The sequence below is a fragment of the Schistosoma mansoni genome, chromosome 3 (genome assembly GCF_000237925.1).
Source record: "Schistosoma mansoni strain Puerto Rico chromosome 3, complete genome".
NCBI classification, from domain to species: Eukaryota; Metazoa; Platyhelminthes; class Trematoda; order Strigeidida; family Schistosomatidae; genus Schistosoma; species Schistosoma mansoni.
This window is the reverse complement of record NC_031497.1, coordinates 22924186-22943594: the sequence shown is the minus strand read 5'-3', so window position 1 is coordinate 22943594 and position 19409 is coordinate 22924186. Positions and strand designations below refer to the sequence as shown.

General features: G+C 34.0%; 1 protein-coding gene and 1 non-coding gene across 3 annotated transcripts in view; both read right to left on the bottom strand.

The window, feature by feature from the left end:
• Positions 1-7441: 7441 nt before the first annotated feature.
• Positions 7442-7507, bottom strand: Smp_tRNA_02131_Unknown_NTG.1.1. Its single transcript has one exon. It is a non-coding gene (tRNA).
• Positions 7508-11330: 3823 nt separating this feature from the next.
• Smp_136710.1 (putative calcium-transporting atpase sarcoplasmic/endoplasmic reticulum type (calcium pump)) overlaps positions 11331-19409 on the bottom strand; it is a gene marked incomplete at both ends in the record, with an annotated part of 44458 nt that continues 36379 nt past the window's right edge. Inside the window, 3 exons of one of the 2 annotated variants that reach the window (XM_018799688.1) lie at positions 11331-11558; positions 13631-13748; positions 18754-18887. In XM_018799688.1, coding sequence (XP_018651452.1) covers positions 11331-11558; positions 13631-13748; positions 18754-18887 — 480 coding nt within the window. Of the gene's footprint in view, positions 11559-13630; positions 13749-18534; positions 18669-18753; positions 18888-19409 lie in introns of both variants that reach the window. The other variant, XM_018799689.1, reaches the window with a different exon arrangement.

Sequence of the window (19409 nt, the reverse complement as noted above, 5' to 3'; positions counted from 1 at the left end):
GATGCAGGTACATCCAGCTGACGAGTCCCAAATAGGACAAAACGCGCATCCTGGATTCCACTGCTAGCCACTATCCATCTCTGCTTATAAAACCTTTTGTTTATCTGTGACCAAACGATTAAACACGTTAAAGTGTATCATTTTTTAAGACTAGAATAACCAAAGTGTAACTAAGACATCACACAGAGTTCGTTTAATAAATTTATTGATCTAACTAACAATGATGGTTAGTATCCTTAATAACGTAAGACATATTTGGTTTTTAAATAAAGTGCTTTCCCTTTGTTTAACCAATGAAATTTCAATAATTCTCGTCAATATTGATCTTTAGTATGAAAATTAGCGAAAGTTTTACATATTGGGTGTAGTACACTTTACTTTGTGTGTGGAAAAAACACACTAGATTATATATGACAACCAGACGAAAAACAGTAGGAATATATCGTAAGGCTTTGTATTTGTGTTTTAATTGTGCATTTTGTATGTATCTGTATATAATTGGATGACTGTCTTGTCTGGTTATTGAATATAATATTTTCTTAAAATATATATTAAGGCAATAATGACACAAAATAATTAAATTGATGGACATGATTCAAAAATGTATTTTAACACAAGAGGGTAACTTGATGGTGTGCCCTGGTACGGTCGAGAGTGGGGAGAGTCCGCTCTCCCTCTCGAAATACTCTCATATAGCTACACATATATAGCCCCTGCCAGGGAAGTCCTACTCACTGCATTCTCACAACATTACTGTTGTTTACGAAATTGAGAGGACGAAAAGCAAATGTCCGGCGCTTTAATCGGGTTGGTGGACATGGTGAGTCCATCTAGGGGAATCGGAAAACCCTGATTCCAAAACAATGGTGTACATGGGCTCCAGTATCCTGAAGGAACAAATGGCGTACGAATCAATCATTGGTCACCGGCTACCATTGGACTGCATCTCTTCACAATGCCCCACTGTCTTGTGGATCACACCTTTGAGTCAAAAGCTCCGTGTGTAGCCCCCTAAGAAAACCACCTGCTTCAGTTTGGGCACGTGGGCAGTATCACAGCCCCCACACAAATCAAATGAGATTTGTGTGACACAAGAAGTTTACATTGTAAAAAAAGAAGAAAAAAGGGAAATTAGTCACCGTTTTTGTTTAAGAAAACAATGAGATTTAAACTATGTTATAATCTATAAAATCGGTGTTATTCAAAGTATATGAATTAAGATTATTCCTTCTTAGTTCGCACCTTCGAGTGACCTTAGTTAAGTAATCGTTATGAACCAGAAGACATTGGGTAGGTGTTTCATCCCAGTATGGAACTTTTCAGCCCTTCAGATTCAACAATTATGTAGACTATAAAATTTATCAGTCTTCCTGAACCTTTCATACTGGTTACTTTCTTAACTCGATGATTTAAACGTCGGTAATCTTTAAGGAGCATGAAAATCCTAGGTAAAACCTCCGGTGTGGCGATGTATATGCATGTGAAGGAACCCAATACTAAGATGAATAATCTTTATTGATGTCATAAAGTATCTTCACTTGAATTCATTATAAAAGTCCATAAAATGGTTTTTAAAAACCAACAAATTTTCATCTACTGAGATTGTGTATTTTTTGGTAATGCAATTCAAAATGTAATCAACTTCACAACTTCTGAGGATGACAGGCTTAAAGGTAACTAAGTTGGGTGCCCAAGATAATCTCTGACGTTATTCTTCCTGAAACACTGGAGACAGAGAGCACTGTATATAGATTTATGTACAAACAAAGACTTAGACAAATATATACAGGCATACATAACTATACACAGAGAAAATATAATACCATTATGGAGAACTAACTTCCATACAATTTGATGACACTGATATCTAACATCTAACAGGTCACACCCTGATAATTCATATATATCCAATTACTAGTGGGTAAGAAAGAAAAACGCGAGGCGAAATCCGACTCACACGTCCTTGTTATGCCTCCTGGATCATGACAACCATCCCATGTACTAACGTGAGCGGTAATGTGAGTGGTGGAGACCGACCTAATCAACCACTCTACCTATACCCACAAACAATTACGAATGCTACAAAGAGTCATTGCATAATTATTGAGGGTTCAAAATGATAGAAAAAATGAGTCTCCCTCCCCCCAAAAAAACCGAATGAGAGTGTTATGTAATGATTCTGCGTAAGCAGTGCAAAAACAACTATCCCGCCCCGGTAGTTGTGCCGTGCTTCAATGTAGCACTCTTCTCCAGAAGGAGCTACCAGGCTTCACCATTTTCCTATGGGTGGAAGAAAGAAAAACAATAATGTTCTTACGGAAACAATAAATTTATTTGAAAATAGAAATGAACAATGACAAGATTTCATGTATAGTTAAGTGGAACATTTATACAAATGGTACAATGTAGACCTCTTAGGTAGACATTATTCACTGAAACTAAGTCGAACAACAGTAAGTGTTGAACATTTTCTGAATTATTTATTTTAAGATATTTGTTGCTACATTACGGTTGGTTAACAACTGAAAATAGATGAATTAATTTTAATTATTTCTAGACAAGTTTTAAAATAAGCATTTTTATTTTACTCATTGGTAGAACCTATAAAGCGTGTCGCTCCGGTTGGAAAAAGCAAGATCCTCAAATATAATACAGAGAACACCAACACAATCACACTTGATGACGAAACTATGTAAGATGTGGAAGCATTCAAGTACCTGGGAAGCATCACTTATGAATAAGGAGGATCGGATGCAAATGTAAAGGCGAGGATTGGCAAAGCAAGGGCAACATTTCTACAATTGATGAACATATGGAACTCAAAACAACTCTCAACTAGTTTCAAAGTGAGAATCTTCAATACGAACGTCAAGACAGTCCTACTGTATAGAGCTGAAACATGGAGAACTACTACATCCATCGTCAAGAAGGTACAAGTATTTATAAACACTTGTCTACGCAAAATGCTCAACATTCACTGACCGGATACCATCAGTAACAGCGTTTTATGGGAGAGGATAAACCAGGTTCCAGCTGAAGAGGAAATTAAGAAAAGACGTTGGAAGTGGATCGGACATACATTAAGGAAATCACCAAACTGTATCACGAGGCAAGCACTAACTTGGAATCGTGAAGGGAAGTGGAAAAGAGGGAGGTCAAAGAACATATTAAGTCGGGAAATAGAAGCAGATATGAAAAGGATGAATGTTAACTGGAAAGAAGTGGAAAGTATTGCCCAGGATAGGGTTTGATGGAGAATGTTGGTGTGCGGCTTATACTCCTCGACGAGGGGTAACAGGCGTAAGTAAATAAGTAAGTATTGGTAGAACACAACAGTCTAAAACATACAAGAATTAGTCACCTTTATCCCGGACGGTAATTGGAATTTCATCCAAGTAATTAGCAATAGGATGATACTTGTTAAACACGTTAAATTGTTATCAATAAACCATAAGCTGATTAAGAATTTTTGGTATGAATGATAATGATTCAACAATTTGTATAAATAAAAATTCAATGAAATGTAGGCCAACAGACTGAGATGAATATTGTTGAGTAAAAACCTCATGTTGTTCAGTTGTTTAACTAAATTAAGATGAGAATCAAAATTCTAGTTCAAGTGAATTTTAATTACTAGGAGGATTTTCAGAGATTGCCGAAATTCAAAGTTTACATCGTTGACTTACTTAAGTCAGAGAGCTAACGAAAACCAGGAAGTTCCGAACGATTTTTCCGTCCTAGTGTGTGCCTCTACAGCAGTGCATGTCCCATCACATTAAAAAGAATAGAATCCAGGAACTTCAGATCTTTCAGTGAGTGTTAAACCTCTAGATTACTGAAGCAGCATCTAATGGTTTATATGTCTAACTTCAGTTACTTCAAAATGTTGGAGAGCATATATTAATTATATGATCATTAGTGACTAGTTTCTAGATGTAGTTCTAGGAGTTCTAGGAAAATGCTATGACCAGTGGATTTCTCTCATGTAGAGTGTGAAGTAGTTAGCATTGCACCAACTTTATTGAAAGATTGTTAATCAATATCATATACTGATTGAAGTTAGATATGTAAACTGTTAGATGCTACCTCATTAATCTAGAGGTTAAGCATTCGCAAAAAAACTGAAGCTCTTGTTTTCAAACTCCCGCGTGTTCATGCACCTAAACTGCTGGGGAGTCATGTACTAGGATAAAGAAGACTGTTCAGTGCTTCTTGGTTTCAAAACACTGTCTAAGATCGGTCTGCAATGTAAACTATGAATTATAATTCTATTGTAATGACTTGAGAGAGAGAGAGAGCGGGATATCTAACTTGCAATTTAGATCGATTTTAGCTATCTATTTTAAGACTTGTAGGGCTAATACAAAACCAATATCAGTTTAGGACTTGGTAACAATATATATGGAATTATCTAGGGTCAGACTTTGAATGACTATTTCGGCAACAAGTAAGTCATTGAAAGGTTAGTAATTAAAACAAATTCACATTAGTGAACATGTCGTTGAAATAAAGATATTTTTTGGTAACCATAACCGAATGAAATCAGATGACCACAGATATATTTACAATGATAATGACAATTTGTTGATAGTAAGAATATGCTTCATGTTTCTGATTAAATTACAGATTTGATAAACTTAAGGTAGTGGTTATTATTAGCTTCTTTTGAACGAAAACTTGATGAAGATAGAGATTGTCATCATTTATCAAATCAGTTAATTGATTACATAATCAGTGGCCTTTATCTTTGACAGATTCTTGTATAGTGTGACAGCATTATCTAAATAGTTTTGCACATTATTGATTTTATTTTTGTTAGTTCAATAAATAGCTTCCATTATGTAGTAGATTGTGATGATGATCAATGTTAATCCATCATTTTGGTAAATTTGCTGTACAAGCCCACACATGTTGATAATAATTAGTGGGACTGCATATGAGATTGCAGCAATATGCAACGTCTTAATGTGTCATTTCAAGTTTATGGGTTACTTTGTGATCATTCATATGACTAATTCTGAACTGAAATCTATGTATAGTTTTATATATATGTAGCTTTGTGGCTGTATATCTAGCGTTGGTCAAAGCATTATTTTATAGGGTAGAAAGGATATGTACTACCGACAAACTGGAAGAATTGGTGAACGTTGAAAAATACTTGGGACAACTGCTACCTACGGAAATTTATCGACAAATGTAAAAGATCCAAAGAAAACAATATGGAACTGACTACAGTCAATAAAAAACCAATATCTATTGTTATATCTAGAATTCAGATTCTCAATATATCGTGTATAACTTGAGCACTCGAACGCTAGAACCCTCCAGTCGCAAATGAGAAGATAGAAGACAAAAGTAAGGAATGTTATTCCAAACAGTTTCGAATATGATACAAACTCTCAGGTATTTATAGTTTTTTAGTAAAAACGGAATCATCATTATAGTCACTCAATCCTCATACAGGAGGTGTTAGCGTTTGTCCAATAGGGAAGCTACACGTAGAGATTCTGTAATATTCTTCCAAAAGATGATTGGATGGAATATCTTTAGCTTTTTCTGAGCTTCTAAGAGCTTCCTCTAGTTCACCCTCGGGACGTCCTCACATCTATAAATCTCAACTTCAAAGGCGATGACGTTGCAAGCACAATCAGCAGGAGGCTTAACACTGCATTAGCCAGAACTTACGAGGCACTCAAACTATTAATTCTGTATAAAATAACATATTCAATAACCCAATCAAAGGTCAAAAAGCACCCCTTTCATGTTACTGCCAAATGTGTTTATAAATTTACGTGTACCTGCCAAAGCAGCTACATTGGTCAAACAGAAAGGATGGGATATCTTAGATTTTTTGAGCATATTCAAAAAAAACCCTAGAACAAGAGAAATAACAAGTTTGAACAGTACAGTTACTAAACATCTCTTGGGTACAGGACATCAGGTCGATACCTTGCAACTTTTCAGGGTGATTATTAATTAAACAGCTAAGCTCCAGCCTTCAGGAGTTTGCTGAGGTCGATACTATCAGGCCTCAAAAATCTGATTTGTGTGTTCAAAAGATGTTTGCTAATCTTTCCTTGCCTTGGTGACAAATATCCCTTCATTGCATCCTAAAAAAATTATCTTTCAGTTCTTTCTTTCACTGGATTACATCATTACGTCTTTTTATTATGACTTTCTTCTAGATTAGTAGTCTTATTTTATTAATTGAGCTTTACTCATTTTATTCATATCTGCGTTTACTCTTCACAAAACCACTTGTTTCTAGCTCATTGAACTCTTGTTACAATCAACGTTGTAGAATGTTCTTTTACATAAGATATATGTTGATAGTATTTTATCCAGTCTAGTAAATTTATACACACCGTTGCCTACTTTTTACTAATGTGTCTTCAAAATAACTTCCAACTAAACTCTTCCATGTAAATCATAAGAACCCATTTTGTAATTATGATTTTTAAATACCACAGGTTGTAAGGGGCTGACGAGAACCAAACGAAATAAAGTGAATTCATGCTATTCTGCTCAAATCTTTGTTCTTTCTCTCTTCAAGAAATAAAAGTACTGGTTTAGCTCTTATACGAGACAGTTAGCAAGCATTACTATCAAGTTCCGAATTCAAACGAATTAAGTGTCTTATATCCTCTGGTAATAAGAGTACATAATCTTACTGAATTATTTATGTCTAAATCACTCATAAATTATATATTCCATGTGGATATATTTTAAGGTTAGATAGTTTCGATGGTAACATGGTTGTTTAGGTACTACTTATCTGTAGAACACTCTTGAGTCTGGAGCCTTAGACCGCACGGCCACTCCGACTTACTTATCTGTAGGGAAAATGTTAACTTGAGGTATGTAGCTTGTAAACCATATGTGGCATTTTAAATCAGCTAAATGGATTATTTATTTTTAGCCTAGTTAAGTATCACTCGACTACGTTAGGCATATAATAACCAGATTAGATTCGTACTTGTAATAGTGTTGACATTTAATTGGTAATAATTCAAACACAGAACACAATACATAGATATCATTAAAGCATATTTACCTAGTTGATTAGTACACATTTTATGCTGTCGAATAATTTAGAAGTAATTAAATCATTTTATTACTAAGGAAATAATAAGCTCTACTATTTTGATGGATTGATTGATTGAGAAAAACGTGTTTACAGCAACTAACCAATTTATGATGGCCAAAGTTATACTTAAATTCAGTTTGTATTGTTTATTTTAATCTTTCCATTGATGTTTAGGACTGCAATTGATCAGTCGCCTGTTGGCATATGTGTATACTGTACGGATTGCGTCAATATTGCCTTAAGTCACAAACATTATAAACAAAGATGGATAATGGCTAGTATTGTAGTCCAGGACACTTGTTTCATCCTATTTGGGACTCGTCATCTGGATGTACCTGCATCTCAGAGTTGATGTTCACTCTGGGACTCGAACCCAGTACCCTCGCTTCAAACGCCACCGCGTTATCCACTCGGCCACTGAGTCCTGATAGCCACTTGCTTGTGCAATACATCTTTGCTTACCATGCTTGTGAATTTAGGCTATATTGAGGCAATACGCACAATATGCACATATGTCAATTAGAGACTGACTAGTTGCAGTCCTAAACATCAATGGGAAGATTCAAACAAACAATACCAAGTGAATTTAAACTTCGCCTCATTGCACAATCAGGTGGCTATCAGGAATCAGTAGCTAAGTGAACAACACGATGGCGTTTGAGGCGGACGGTACTGGATTCGAGTCCCAGAGTGAAAATCAACTCTGCGATGCGGGTACATCCAACTGACGAGTCCCGAATAGGAAGAAACGTGCGTTCTAGATTTCCACTGCTAACCACTACCCATCTTTGCTTACAAAGTTATTAAGGAGATTAACCATAGTCTAAATATCCCCATTATCACTTATCTGTTTGTAATCCTCAACAATACAGATTTGAATCTTACAAGAAATATCAGTTATCCCATATACTACATATACACTTTACTGATGAATATCAACTAGCTCTGAACTATAGTTTATAACTTTACTATCAATAATGATAAATCATAATTTTTTCACAGTTGAAATCATGAGTCAATTGAAGCTAGACCACCATCGAAAACCTGGAAGTACTGGACTCATGATTTCAACTGTGAAAATACTAAAATTCTCCACAAAACCCCCTCTGATCTAAAATCATAATTTACATAGTTTGTTGGTAAACATTTTTTTATAATTTTATCTCACTACAATAAAATATATATATATTTCAATAGTCTACATTGTATGTATGTATGTTCAAAAAACACGGGTTCAATATTGAAGAACATAATAAGAGTAATCTATGTAAATAACTAGAACTATTGTGAAAAAAACAAACAAACAAACAAACAGATAAACAAATAAACAAACAAACAAAGAAATCAATATGTTTTTCTACAATTTTGTATGATTATTATTTTGTTTATTATTGTCAATGATAAATGTATATTGATTGATTGTCTCAATGAATAAATGGTATTCATCAATTGAGCATTATAAGGAAAATGGTAGTCTTATCTCTTTTCTAACACGCCTACACACCCACCCACCCCCTCTCTGTCTCTCTGTGTTTCTCCCTCACTTTTTTTTTAAATCGGAGAACTTTTTTTTTTTTAAAAAAAACATTACAATGTAAATATTTTTCTGATCAATAATAAACATGAAAAGGGATAGATGAAAACTAATTAAATTGAATAAATCAATCATATAAAGATTTTTATCCTCATATCATGTCAATTGAAGAATCGAAATGTTATCTTTCTTTGATAATTATATCCTTATATTCGAACACTCTTTCATGAAAAGGAAAAAAAAGGAAAGAAAGAGAAGGGTGGAAAAGAAACCATACAGTAACATGTACTTCACAGAGAAATAAAAATAAAAACTTTTAAGAAATCGAAAAATGAAAAAAAAAGAAGAAAAAAACGGATCATTGAGCTACTGAATAGATGAAAAGAAAATCAAAACTCCATCTTTGAGATTGAAAGAATAGAAACATATAGTATGTGGTTAGGTAATTGTTTTTGGAGAAAAACGAAACAAAACAAAACAAACAATTTCACTGTAAACAAATATTTTCTTTCTATTGGGTTACTAAAGGATAGATATGATGTTTATTTGAGAAGAATAAAAAAAGGTTAGTTAGTTAGTTAGTTGGTTAGTTAGGTAACATTATTCTCTAATGTCATACTTGATTTCTCTAAACAAAGGATACTGAATTCATGATGTGTGTATCATTTGAATATTACACATTAAGAGATAACATAAGTCTCCATGGCATAAAGTGAATGGATTGATTTTAAACAATCTTATTGAAGTAAAATTGAGCTGATTCTATTAAATAATGATGTAAATGTTTTAACTACTTTAAAAAGGTAAACAATTGATGAATAAATGAAAAAAGAAAAGAAATCTAAAGAGAATTCTGTGACCACCAAAAAATTGTTTTTTTTGGGGGGGGGAGAACAAGGTGTAGGTGGGAAAAGTATTAAGGAAATGAATTATAAACTGTTATTAGAATGAGATCTTTTGTTTTGTTGAAGAAAAAACGAGTGGGGGGTGATTAGGATAAAGAATGTTGTTTTATTCGACTTCATAGAATTATCATTATTACTTCAATTCACCGACTGTGGAAGGAACTTGAAATATAATAGAAAATGAAGGGGGATTAATTACTTTAATAATATAAATCAAATGAATTTAATAAAATGAAAAAAAAAGAAACATTTGTGGAAATGTATGATTGAATCAATATGTGATAGTTTGTAATTGTATTTACTTACTGTAGGAGGCTTATCAAGATTTTTGAATTTTATGGATTTACATCAAGGATGGGTCTTAGTGAAATATAGGCCCATTATCTTTAGGTCTCGTGATATAACCTACGGAATTCAATGAATTCGATAATCTGCAATAATTAATGAATCATATGGCTAGTAGTGACTAGTTTCGAGATATAATTCAGGGAGTTTCAATAAGAATTAGTTACTAGTGGAGTTCGAACATGTCAGATTTGAGGCACTGACTTACCGACCAATGGTATTGGAAGATTGAAGTTAAACATGTATACCACTGGATACTAGCTCAGTTTTCTAAATGTTAGGCATTCACGGATAGATTCAAAAGCCCTGAATTTAATCTACAGAATCGATCGACGATTAGTCTCATATTACGACGAAGCAACTGTCTGGTACTTCCTGGTTGTATAAGTGCTAATAATTTCTGATGTAATCTATAAAATTATATCTACATTTAGCAGATTTTATCTATTTGAGGCTAAAGTTACAAGTTATTTTAAGAAAACTGATTTATACATTTAAATTTATCCCTGGTGAAATATTTGAAATATCCCTGTAACTCTAATGAGACTGATGAACTCATGATGAAAGATGACAACTAGAACGAATCCTGATTTTAAATGAATCTTTAAAAAACATTTATTAAATACTTTCAATGGATATTGAATATGTAATCAGAACACATTGAAAACAGAACTTTTTATTTCTTATCACCGTTTCATAAACTAATAACTTTAAAGGTTAAGTTATCGAAATTTACACAGATATGAATGAAATAATGAGTCAATTGAAGCTAGACCACCATGGAAAACCTGGAAACACTGGACGGCCGTTTCGTCCTACCATGGCACTACTTATCAATGCACATTCACGATCCCGCCTCGCGAGATTCGAACCCAGGACCTATCGGTCTCGCAAGCGAGCGCTTAACCACTAGACCACTGAGCCGGCTGGCATCCAACGGTGTTAATGTCCAGCTTCAACCAACCCACAAAATTGAGAAACCCATTCTGATAATGATTATATGCTCACTAGTGACTGGCTCCATGATGTATTTCCTGGAGTTCTAGTGAGAAGCAGTAACTAGTGGAGTTTAACCAGGTCTATTGTGAGATAGTAAGTCACTGAAGACAATGGTGAATGGTTGCTCAATTTCGTGGATTAGTTGAAGCTGGACATTAACGCCGTTGGAGGCCAGCTGGCTCAGTGGTTTAGTGGTTAAGCCCTCTGGCGCGAGACTGATAGGTGTTGCGTTCGAATCTCGCGAGGCAGTATCGTGGATGAGCACTGCTGAGGAGTCCCGTAATACGACGGAACGGCCGTCCAGTGCTTCTAAGTTTCCCATAATGGTCTAGCTTCAATTGACTCATGATTTCAACTATATAAAATTACTAAAATCTCCACAAAACCCCCTTCAGATATAAATGTTATGTAACTAAAAGAAAACATTTTCTCTCATAATATCTGAACTGATATCTTAATGTCAAGTTATGTTGTGAGGAAAACAACTTACTCCCTTTTTAAATAACAAAAATGAATCATTAAAATAGATAATAATGTACATTAAATAGTTAGAAATGACACTAAACATACCATCTGTAAATCGCCTAGCAATTAATTTTAATATTTCATCAATAAATATTACTGGTGCAGAAATTTTTATAACCATAAACCATTCTTCCAATGATAATGGAGTAATTTGAAAGACTTTCTATACATTTAAATAAATTAAACAAAGTTTAAATATAAGTACAATGCAAAATGAGATTACAATAATGAATTTGATTACTGAGTGGAAAATCATATCTAAATGGAATTGGACTTGTATATCAATATAACTGTGAGATTGGACAGTGGTGTGATTATTTAATTGTTTTTACTATTTTGTTTTATATAGTTGAGATCATGAGTCAATTAAAGCTAGACCGCCATCGAAAACCTGGAAGCACTACTTGACGGCCGTTTCGTCCTATTGTGGGACTCCTCATCAGTGCGCATCCACATAAGTCAGTAAGTCAGAAAATTATGGTACAAATCATGATATTGTTCATTCTAGTTGATGAAGAACTATAAGATGAAATGCACATTCTTAATTTTTTAAATCTTTTTATCCTACACACAAGAACTTGTTAAATACTTAGGCTACAGTACTATAATTATTTTGAAAGTATGAAGAAGATGAGGATGTTAAAGGTGTTATGGTGACTTCAGCTGGATGATTTGATAGTGCTTCAATTGACTCATGATCTCAACTATATCAAATTACTAAACTCTTCACAAAACCTCCTTCTGATATTTTGTTTTAATACAAAAAAACCCAACTATGATTAAGTACAGATTTTTCTCCAGTTAAGAGAAACAAAATGATTATGATGATTTAAATTCAAATATATCAACACCTGAACTAATGATAGAGAGATAAAATAGGTGGCTGCGCCTGCCATTTCACTTATCTTGGAAATCTGACTAGCTATAGTGGGTTAGTGTCTAGTAAAATTTTGGACACGGATTCAGAAACCTGGTCTAACTTCTGTCACTTTGTATCACCCGTGGTATAAAGGAGGTATCAATCTGGCAAATAAATATTGAGTATACTACTCAGTAGTTCGTACTGTTCTAAATAATAGTTATGAAACATGGACTTTAAAGATAGAACATATTTGTATGTTGCTAGCATTTGGTCAAAGATGCATTACTTGCATATGTTGGGACCATCGATTAAACAATCCTGAAGTTAGACTCAAGGCATTGAGTTGAGACGGTCAATCGGTTGATGAGGTAATGAATCCCCATTGATTGGGGATATTGGGACATGCGTTCTACATAATTAACTGTAAACCACCTCGATTCACTATATTTGTGAGAACCAGATGAGACCAAACCGTGACATAGCATCAGTTACAGACTATTGGGTTCAGTCATGTTGATAGGTGCAAGTTACCTGGTTGGTATCCTAGCTATTATCGTAACCACTCGTTGGAGACGATGAATGACATAACTCAAGGTTATTCACAATGTCTCGGATACATTCACTCTTTGTCTTCCCTTTGATCATGGGTTTTCAAATTATCTAGTACTTTCTATTTCGCGAAAGCATTCTTCCTTCTCGAATCATATTTTCTATGCCTAATATTTTATACTACTACTAATACTACTGATAATAATACTGCATCTACTACACTGATACTAATGTTCTCATCTTATTGAGCTAATGCGGTGTGAAAACTAGAAACGAAGCACATATGTGTAAGGTTCTATGTTGTTTACAATCAATTGACTGACATTAAAAAATAGTCAACTGTCAAAATGAATATATTTATATCTGTTAACTAATTTCAGTAGATCTTGATATACATGATCTTACAAGTATCGTTTTAAACAAACGAACATACAAAACAGTTCATGTACAGAATGGATTACAATAAAACTAAATGATATTCTAGCTTTCGTTTTAAGTCAAATTCATTCTAAGACTTATTTTGTGGTGTATGTTACTTATGTTGACAGATATCAGTAGTATGTAGGGTTTCCTTCTGACAATCTCCAACCGACTAACATTTTACTCTACTCTGAGGCTAAGGGTCTAAGGTTTTGTTTATTATGGGTTAATGAGTTCACGTTGTCTTATTGTTCTAAGTTAAAATGCCTAGTGCACTTCGATTTTTAATATTTCTCCACTGTGAGATAGAAACCAATTTCACAATGTATTCTGTTATAATCTGATAAATCACAATAAAATAAACATTGAACAGAACTTAAACAAATGAAACATATTTAACTTACTGAGAGAAATTCAACTTCTAAAATCAAGAAATGCAATGACATACTAACAATCATAGCCAATACAAGCCATATATTTACCCATGGAGGCATAGCAACCAGTGATTGATTCTCTGAAAGACTGTTCGAAAAAAAAAGTACATCAAACAATGACATTTTAATAGGGAAAAGTAACAAAATCATCAGCAATTCGTGTAAGTAACAACACCACTGAACAGTAGAAATACATTTAAAAGAAAGGAGAAAAATGTCTGCGAATATGCTTAAATACAATTCACTTAGTTGATAAAATTTTGTAATCCTACTGATAGCCGCCATCCATCCCTGGTTATAATGCTAGTGACTTCAGGTAATATCGAGGCAATCTGTACAGGATGTACATATGCCAATAAGAGACTGATCAATTGCAGTCTTAAACATTAGTAAACTTCCTGACAGTTAAAAGATTTTTCTCATACGAATTTCGATGAAAGTAATGAAATATCAATCTTATGCTCTGTAATTCATCAAATGTTTGATTAGGCTATCTGGTCAATATAAGGATATATAGAAATAAATAAAAGCTGTTGATGGGGTGTTACGTATGCGACAGACATCTTTTCCTCTAAAGTTAGTATCTTTGTACATCTAAATTAGTTTACTAATAAAGGTTATCAAAGACTGACTATTCAGTAATTAAATTAAGTAGTATATGGCAATATTACACAAACATGCTCAGATCATTTACCAGTTACTGATTACGTAAACATATATAGTAAAACCGAATGAAGGGAATAATCATTGGCTTTAATAGCCTTCTTACTATTATGAAGAGGAATTCATCAAGGGATCAGTTTCAATGGTAGTAAACACTCAGATCATTTTAGTTTGTTTACTTGCGTGTAGTAACATACATACTAACTATTACCAAGTTTTAACACTGATTCAAATCATTAAAATAATCTAATATTCCAAGCTAATGTTTTAGCTTCCAAATATTATGTCGGAGGATATCACGAGCAGAATAAGAATAACTAAGGGTTGAACAAATATTTTCTATCATCTATTTTTTTTACATCACTTCAGTCAGGTTTTTGAATACATAGTTTTTAGTACTTCTGTTGATAGCTCAACTAACGAAGTATTTTGACATAGTTACTAACTAATAGAATAGGACACACATTGAGGAAGTCGCACAACTGCATCACAAGACAAGTCCTCACATGGATTCCTCAAGGCCAAAGGAAAAGAGGGAGATCAAAGAACACATTACGCCGAGAAATGGAGACAGAAATGAGAAGAATGAAGAAAAATTGGATAGAACTAGAAAGGAAGGCTGAGGACAAAGTGGGTTGGAAAATGCTGGTCGGCGGCCTATGCTCGATTGGGAGTAACAGGCAAAAGTAAGTAAGTAAGTACTAACTAATAACAATCAAATATACGTTGTAATGTTCAGTCAAATGAATTGCCATCATGAAGAAGTTCTTTTCTGTTTTTTTTTAAATATCCGTTAACACTTATTCAATTATGATTTAAAAAATGAGTACTTTTTGAATGTTTTATCAAACAAGAAACTATACAAATGAGATATTTCTCATTTGAATATGAATAAATATCTTCATTTTGGTGAAATAACTAGATATTTAGGACTGCAATTGATCAGTCTCTTAGGAAGGTACAAGTAAACAATACCAAGTGAATATAACTTCACCCCATTGCACAAGTTGGTGGCTATCAGCAGTCGGTAGCTAAGTGGATAACATGATGGCGTTTTGAAGCGAACAGTCCTGTGTTTGAGTTCTAGAGTGAACATCAACTCTGAGATGCAGGTACATCCAACTGACAAATCCCAAATAGGACGAAACGCACGTCCTGGATTCCACCATCTTTACTTAAATCGATGTTCATTAGTTTTATCTATTTAAAGATTACTTATTAACCTATGATGCAAAAAATATATGACATTTTCTTTATCTTTGAATGAATGAATAACTAGTCGAAGTTTTAGTTATATATGTATATACATACATATATATCATAGATACTAGATAGTTAGTAACATAATCCAATCAAGGAAATGATAATTGTCAACAATGATCAAATGATTGTTTAACATTTATCTATACTTAAATGCTATTCATCATATGTCACAAATAATTAGTTGATTATAGGTTATTTCTGAAAGTAACTTTTAAGGTTAGTAGATATGCTGTTGTTGTTATATGGTTTTCCCAAATTCACTCTATTTTCTAGTTTATAAAGTTAGTTAGTATCCATAGTGAAAGTTTAAAAATGACTTATTAGGGATCATAACTAATATGAAGTGAAATCAATGTTTATAAAATATAAAAAAATTATTTACTTTTTATTAAAACACCTTTTAAAAACACTTACTAGTTGTTTGAAATCACCAGCCTAGCTTTTCGGAGAAGGTCGGAAAGTTTTGTGTAAAACTCATCTTTTACATTATCTGAGCTGTAGTCAGTGGGAGAGTAGGCAGAGACGACGAAGAAGCAACGACAAGGGTACCTACCTTTCCTAATCCTTACTGTTCCGTTTAGTCAGACAGCACACAAATGACTGTCTACTGGGATCCAGTCTAAGAGAGCTAGTTCTGCCCTAGGACTCAATGTTATATCTACGCCAGCGAGGCCACGGGAAGCAGCATCAGGGCTTCCAGATACACGAAGCATGAATCGAGTTAGTTTTTTATTATGACATGGTGAGGTCAAATGAATGACGCTACTCGGATCTTGTATGCGCGTTTCGGAGACGCAGCACACATAGATTGTGCGCGATTTTAAAGTCTTAGCCAAAGAAGGCTGCTGTCCTATTTGGCACAATGTTCGGACGTTAAACGTTCCTACATGTAGTTTAGAGCGTGGCTTCAGGAGACCAGGAATAACGTTCCGCATACTCGAATCGTTTGCCCTAGCGGTGCGAGGTGATAAAGGGACATGAGAAGGTTTAGTCGTGGAGATAAGAGAGGTATTAAGAGGTGTAGGAAGGATTTGATTGTGACCAACTTGGTCTCGTGTGCTGTTACGGTTATGAGCATCGCTGCAGACACTGGTTGTCTGAGGGAAACACCTTACTGTTGTCACACCCCTCTACAGTCAGCAGTACGACTTCGCCCTCAGACCTTAAATTACTGCTTTTAGTCTTACCGTTCTCAAATCGACCTGTCTGACATGGTAGAACCTACAGGAACATATGTTCCAACGAATATAGCTCAGTTGGGTCATCACAATAGGCAAGCCCGACCACCACATCAAGGTAGCAGCTACGGTAAATGGTATTTTTATATTAATCTAATTGTAAACTTTCTTTTAAATTACTAACTACTAATATTTCTTTTACTATTCATGGACTGAAGTGAACTGATTTAGTACCTGTTACTTAGTTTTATGCCACAAATAGTCTAGATAGGTGAAGGTTTTTATTTATTATTTGTTGTGGTTTTTCACTTGATGTAAGCTTTGAGTTATGATATACACAGAGTAAATCGGCTAGTTTTTCTCATGACCAGATTAGGGAGGTTCCAAAGACTCAGGAAGATTTTTAGGTCAATTAGAATCATCATACTTGGTGAGCAAGTTCTTAAAGCAAAGATCACTAGTACTATTTGGCTTAAAGCAGACTGATCATTAGTAAACTCAATAAAATCAGTGTTCCTAAATTCTTAGAGTAAAAATATAAAAGGTGAATCCATATCAAACTATTTTGCTCACAATGACTAACGGACACCTTTATATCCCAATTTTAGAGGAAATTTATACTGTTAATACTTCAATCTTCTTTCATGCCTCCACCAATTTGTCTCCTTAAGTTCTACCTGATTTCAGAAAACTTCTTGAAAATCAGATTTTAAAATTACATTGGTAATTGCAGTTTGAAATTGTAGGATTATAATAATAGTAGGAAATAATGGTATTCTTTGAAATGTATGTCAAAATATAGAAGTACCAGAAAAGTAGCAAACATATACATATATTTTCATAGTTGAAAGCGTGAGTCGATTAAAGCTAGACCACCATCGAAAACCTAGAAGCACTGGAAGGCCGTTTCGTCCTATTATGGGACTCCTCAGCAGTGCGTATCCACGATCTCGCCTCGCGAGATTCGAACCCAGGAACTGCGCAGGACGGAACGGGCTTCCAGTGCTTCCAGGTTTTCGATGGTAGTCTAGCTTCAATTAACTCACGCTTTCAACTATGAAAATACTAAATCTCCACAAAACCCCTTCTGGTAACATACATATATCCTTTTAAAGTAGATCAAAATGTTACAATATATCAGCATGCGCAAATAACACAATAAACTTAATGAAATAACGCTGTGGATTACTGAGTAGGCCGCCACTATGAATTTCTTTGTAAATAAATGTATGTTCAAATGTGTGTATATTATGTTTAAGAAGCTTCTTTGAAATAAAATACCTACTTGTTCAGCCGAGCAAAGGGGCTTCCATATTTTAATCTAATTAAAGAATCTTAGTGGCAGCCTACTACAGTAATTAATAAGGGCTCCACGGTGAATGCATTATACGCCAAACATACACGTACTTATTCTATTAATATGTTTTCACAGTGTCTAGAATTAAGTGTTGTATAATCATATTTTCTTAAACATTTATGGAGATGAACCACAATGTCCTGGTAAGGAATTAGGTTATTATTAATAATTGCATTATCACCCTAGGAGCCCCTTTGTTCAGCATGAAATAGTAGGCAATTGTTTTAAAATAACAAGGGATAAAACGTTGGGTTACACCGCATGCAAAAATTCATAGAAATAAAATGGTTTGTTTTTTGTGATAAGTTTGTTTCACTGATTGAATGGAGTTTATAGATGAATATGTGATTTTGATTGATTGTGTAGTAAAATGTCTATGGAAATGTGTGTATATACGTGGACGGCCTACTCACCTGTTCATAGCGTTTAACATTTCAATAAGAACCAGAACAGATAAAGCCATTGTCATAGGCTTTGGATGACTGAAAATAGAACAGTCTACACCTTCAAAACGAGATTCCTGAGCTAGACACTGTGACTGATGAGTCTATGTTTAGGAGAAAATAAAGAATTAAAAAAAAATAAAATAAATTCATCAGTTTTTATCATAAAATGCAACATAAAAAAGGTACCTGTTCAAGGCGTTAAACATTTCAATGAGCACTAGAACAGATAATGCCATAGTCATTGGTTTGGGATTTTCAAATATATGACAGTCGATTCCATGGAAGTTATCCTTTTCAGCCAAACACTGCATATGATGAGTCTATGAATGAAATGATAATCAGTAAAATGAAAAGGGAAAAAAATTGTTTTTGAGATATAAGTAAGAAGATTTCCAGATTATGAAATAAGAGATCAACTATGTATTTTGGATTTCTTTGTGCTGATTATGCTCACTGATTCGACTGAAAGATATTCATGTATTAAAAAGCACTCATTTTGTAAAGTTTAGTCAAAACATTGACTAGAAGCATGTCAATATGATCATTTGAAAACTCATCAAAATAGATGTAATGAACCTGAAATATTATTTGCCGATAGAGAGGTAGATGAAGTCGATAGATAACTTATTACTTATTTAGTTCTATCTTTTAGAAATATTCGGAACATTAAGGTCTTCTGTAAATAAATAAATCTATTTTCAAAGATGGATAGTGGCTAGCAGTGGAATCCAGGAAGCGCGTTTCATCCTATTTGGGACTCGTCAGCTGGATGTACATGCATCTCAGAGTTGATGTTCACTCTGGGACTCGAACCCAATACCTTTCACTTCAAACGCCATCGT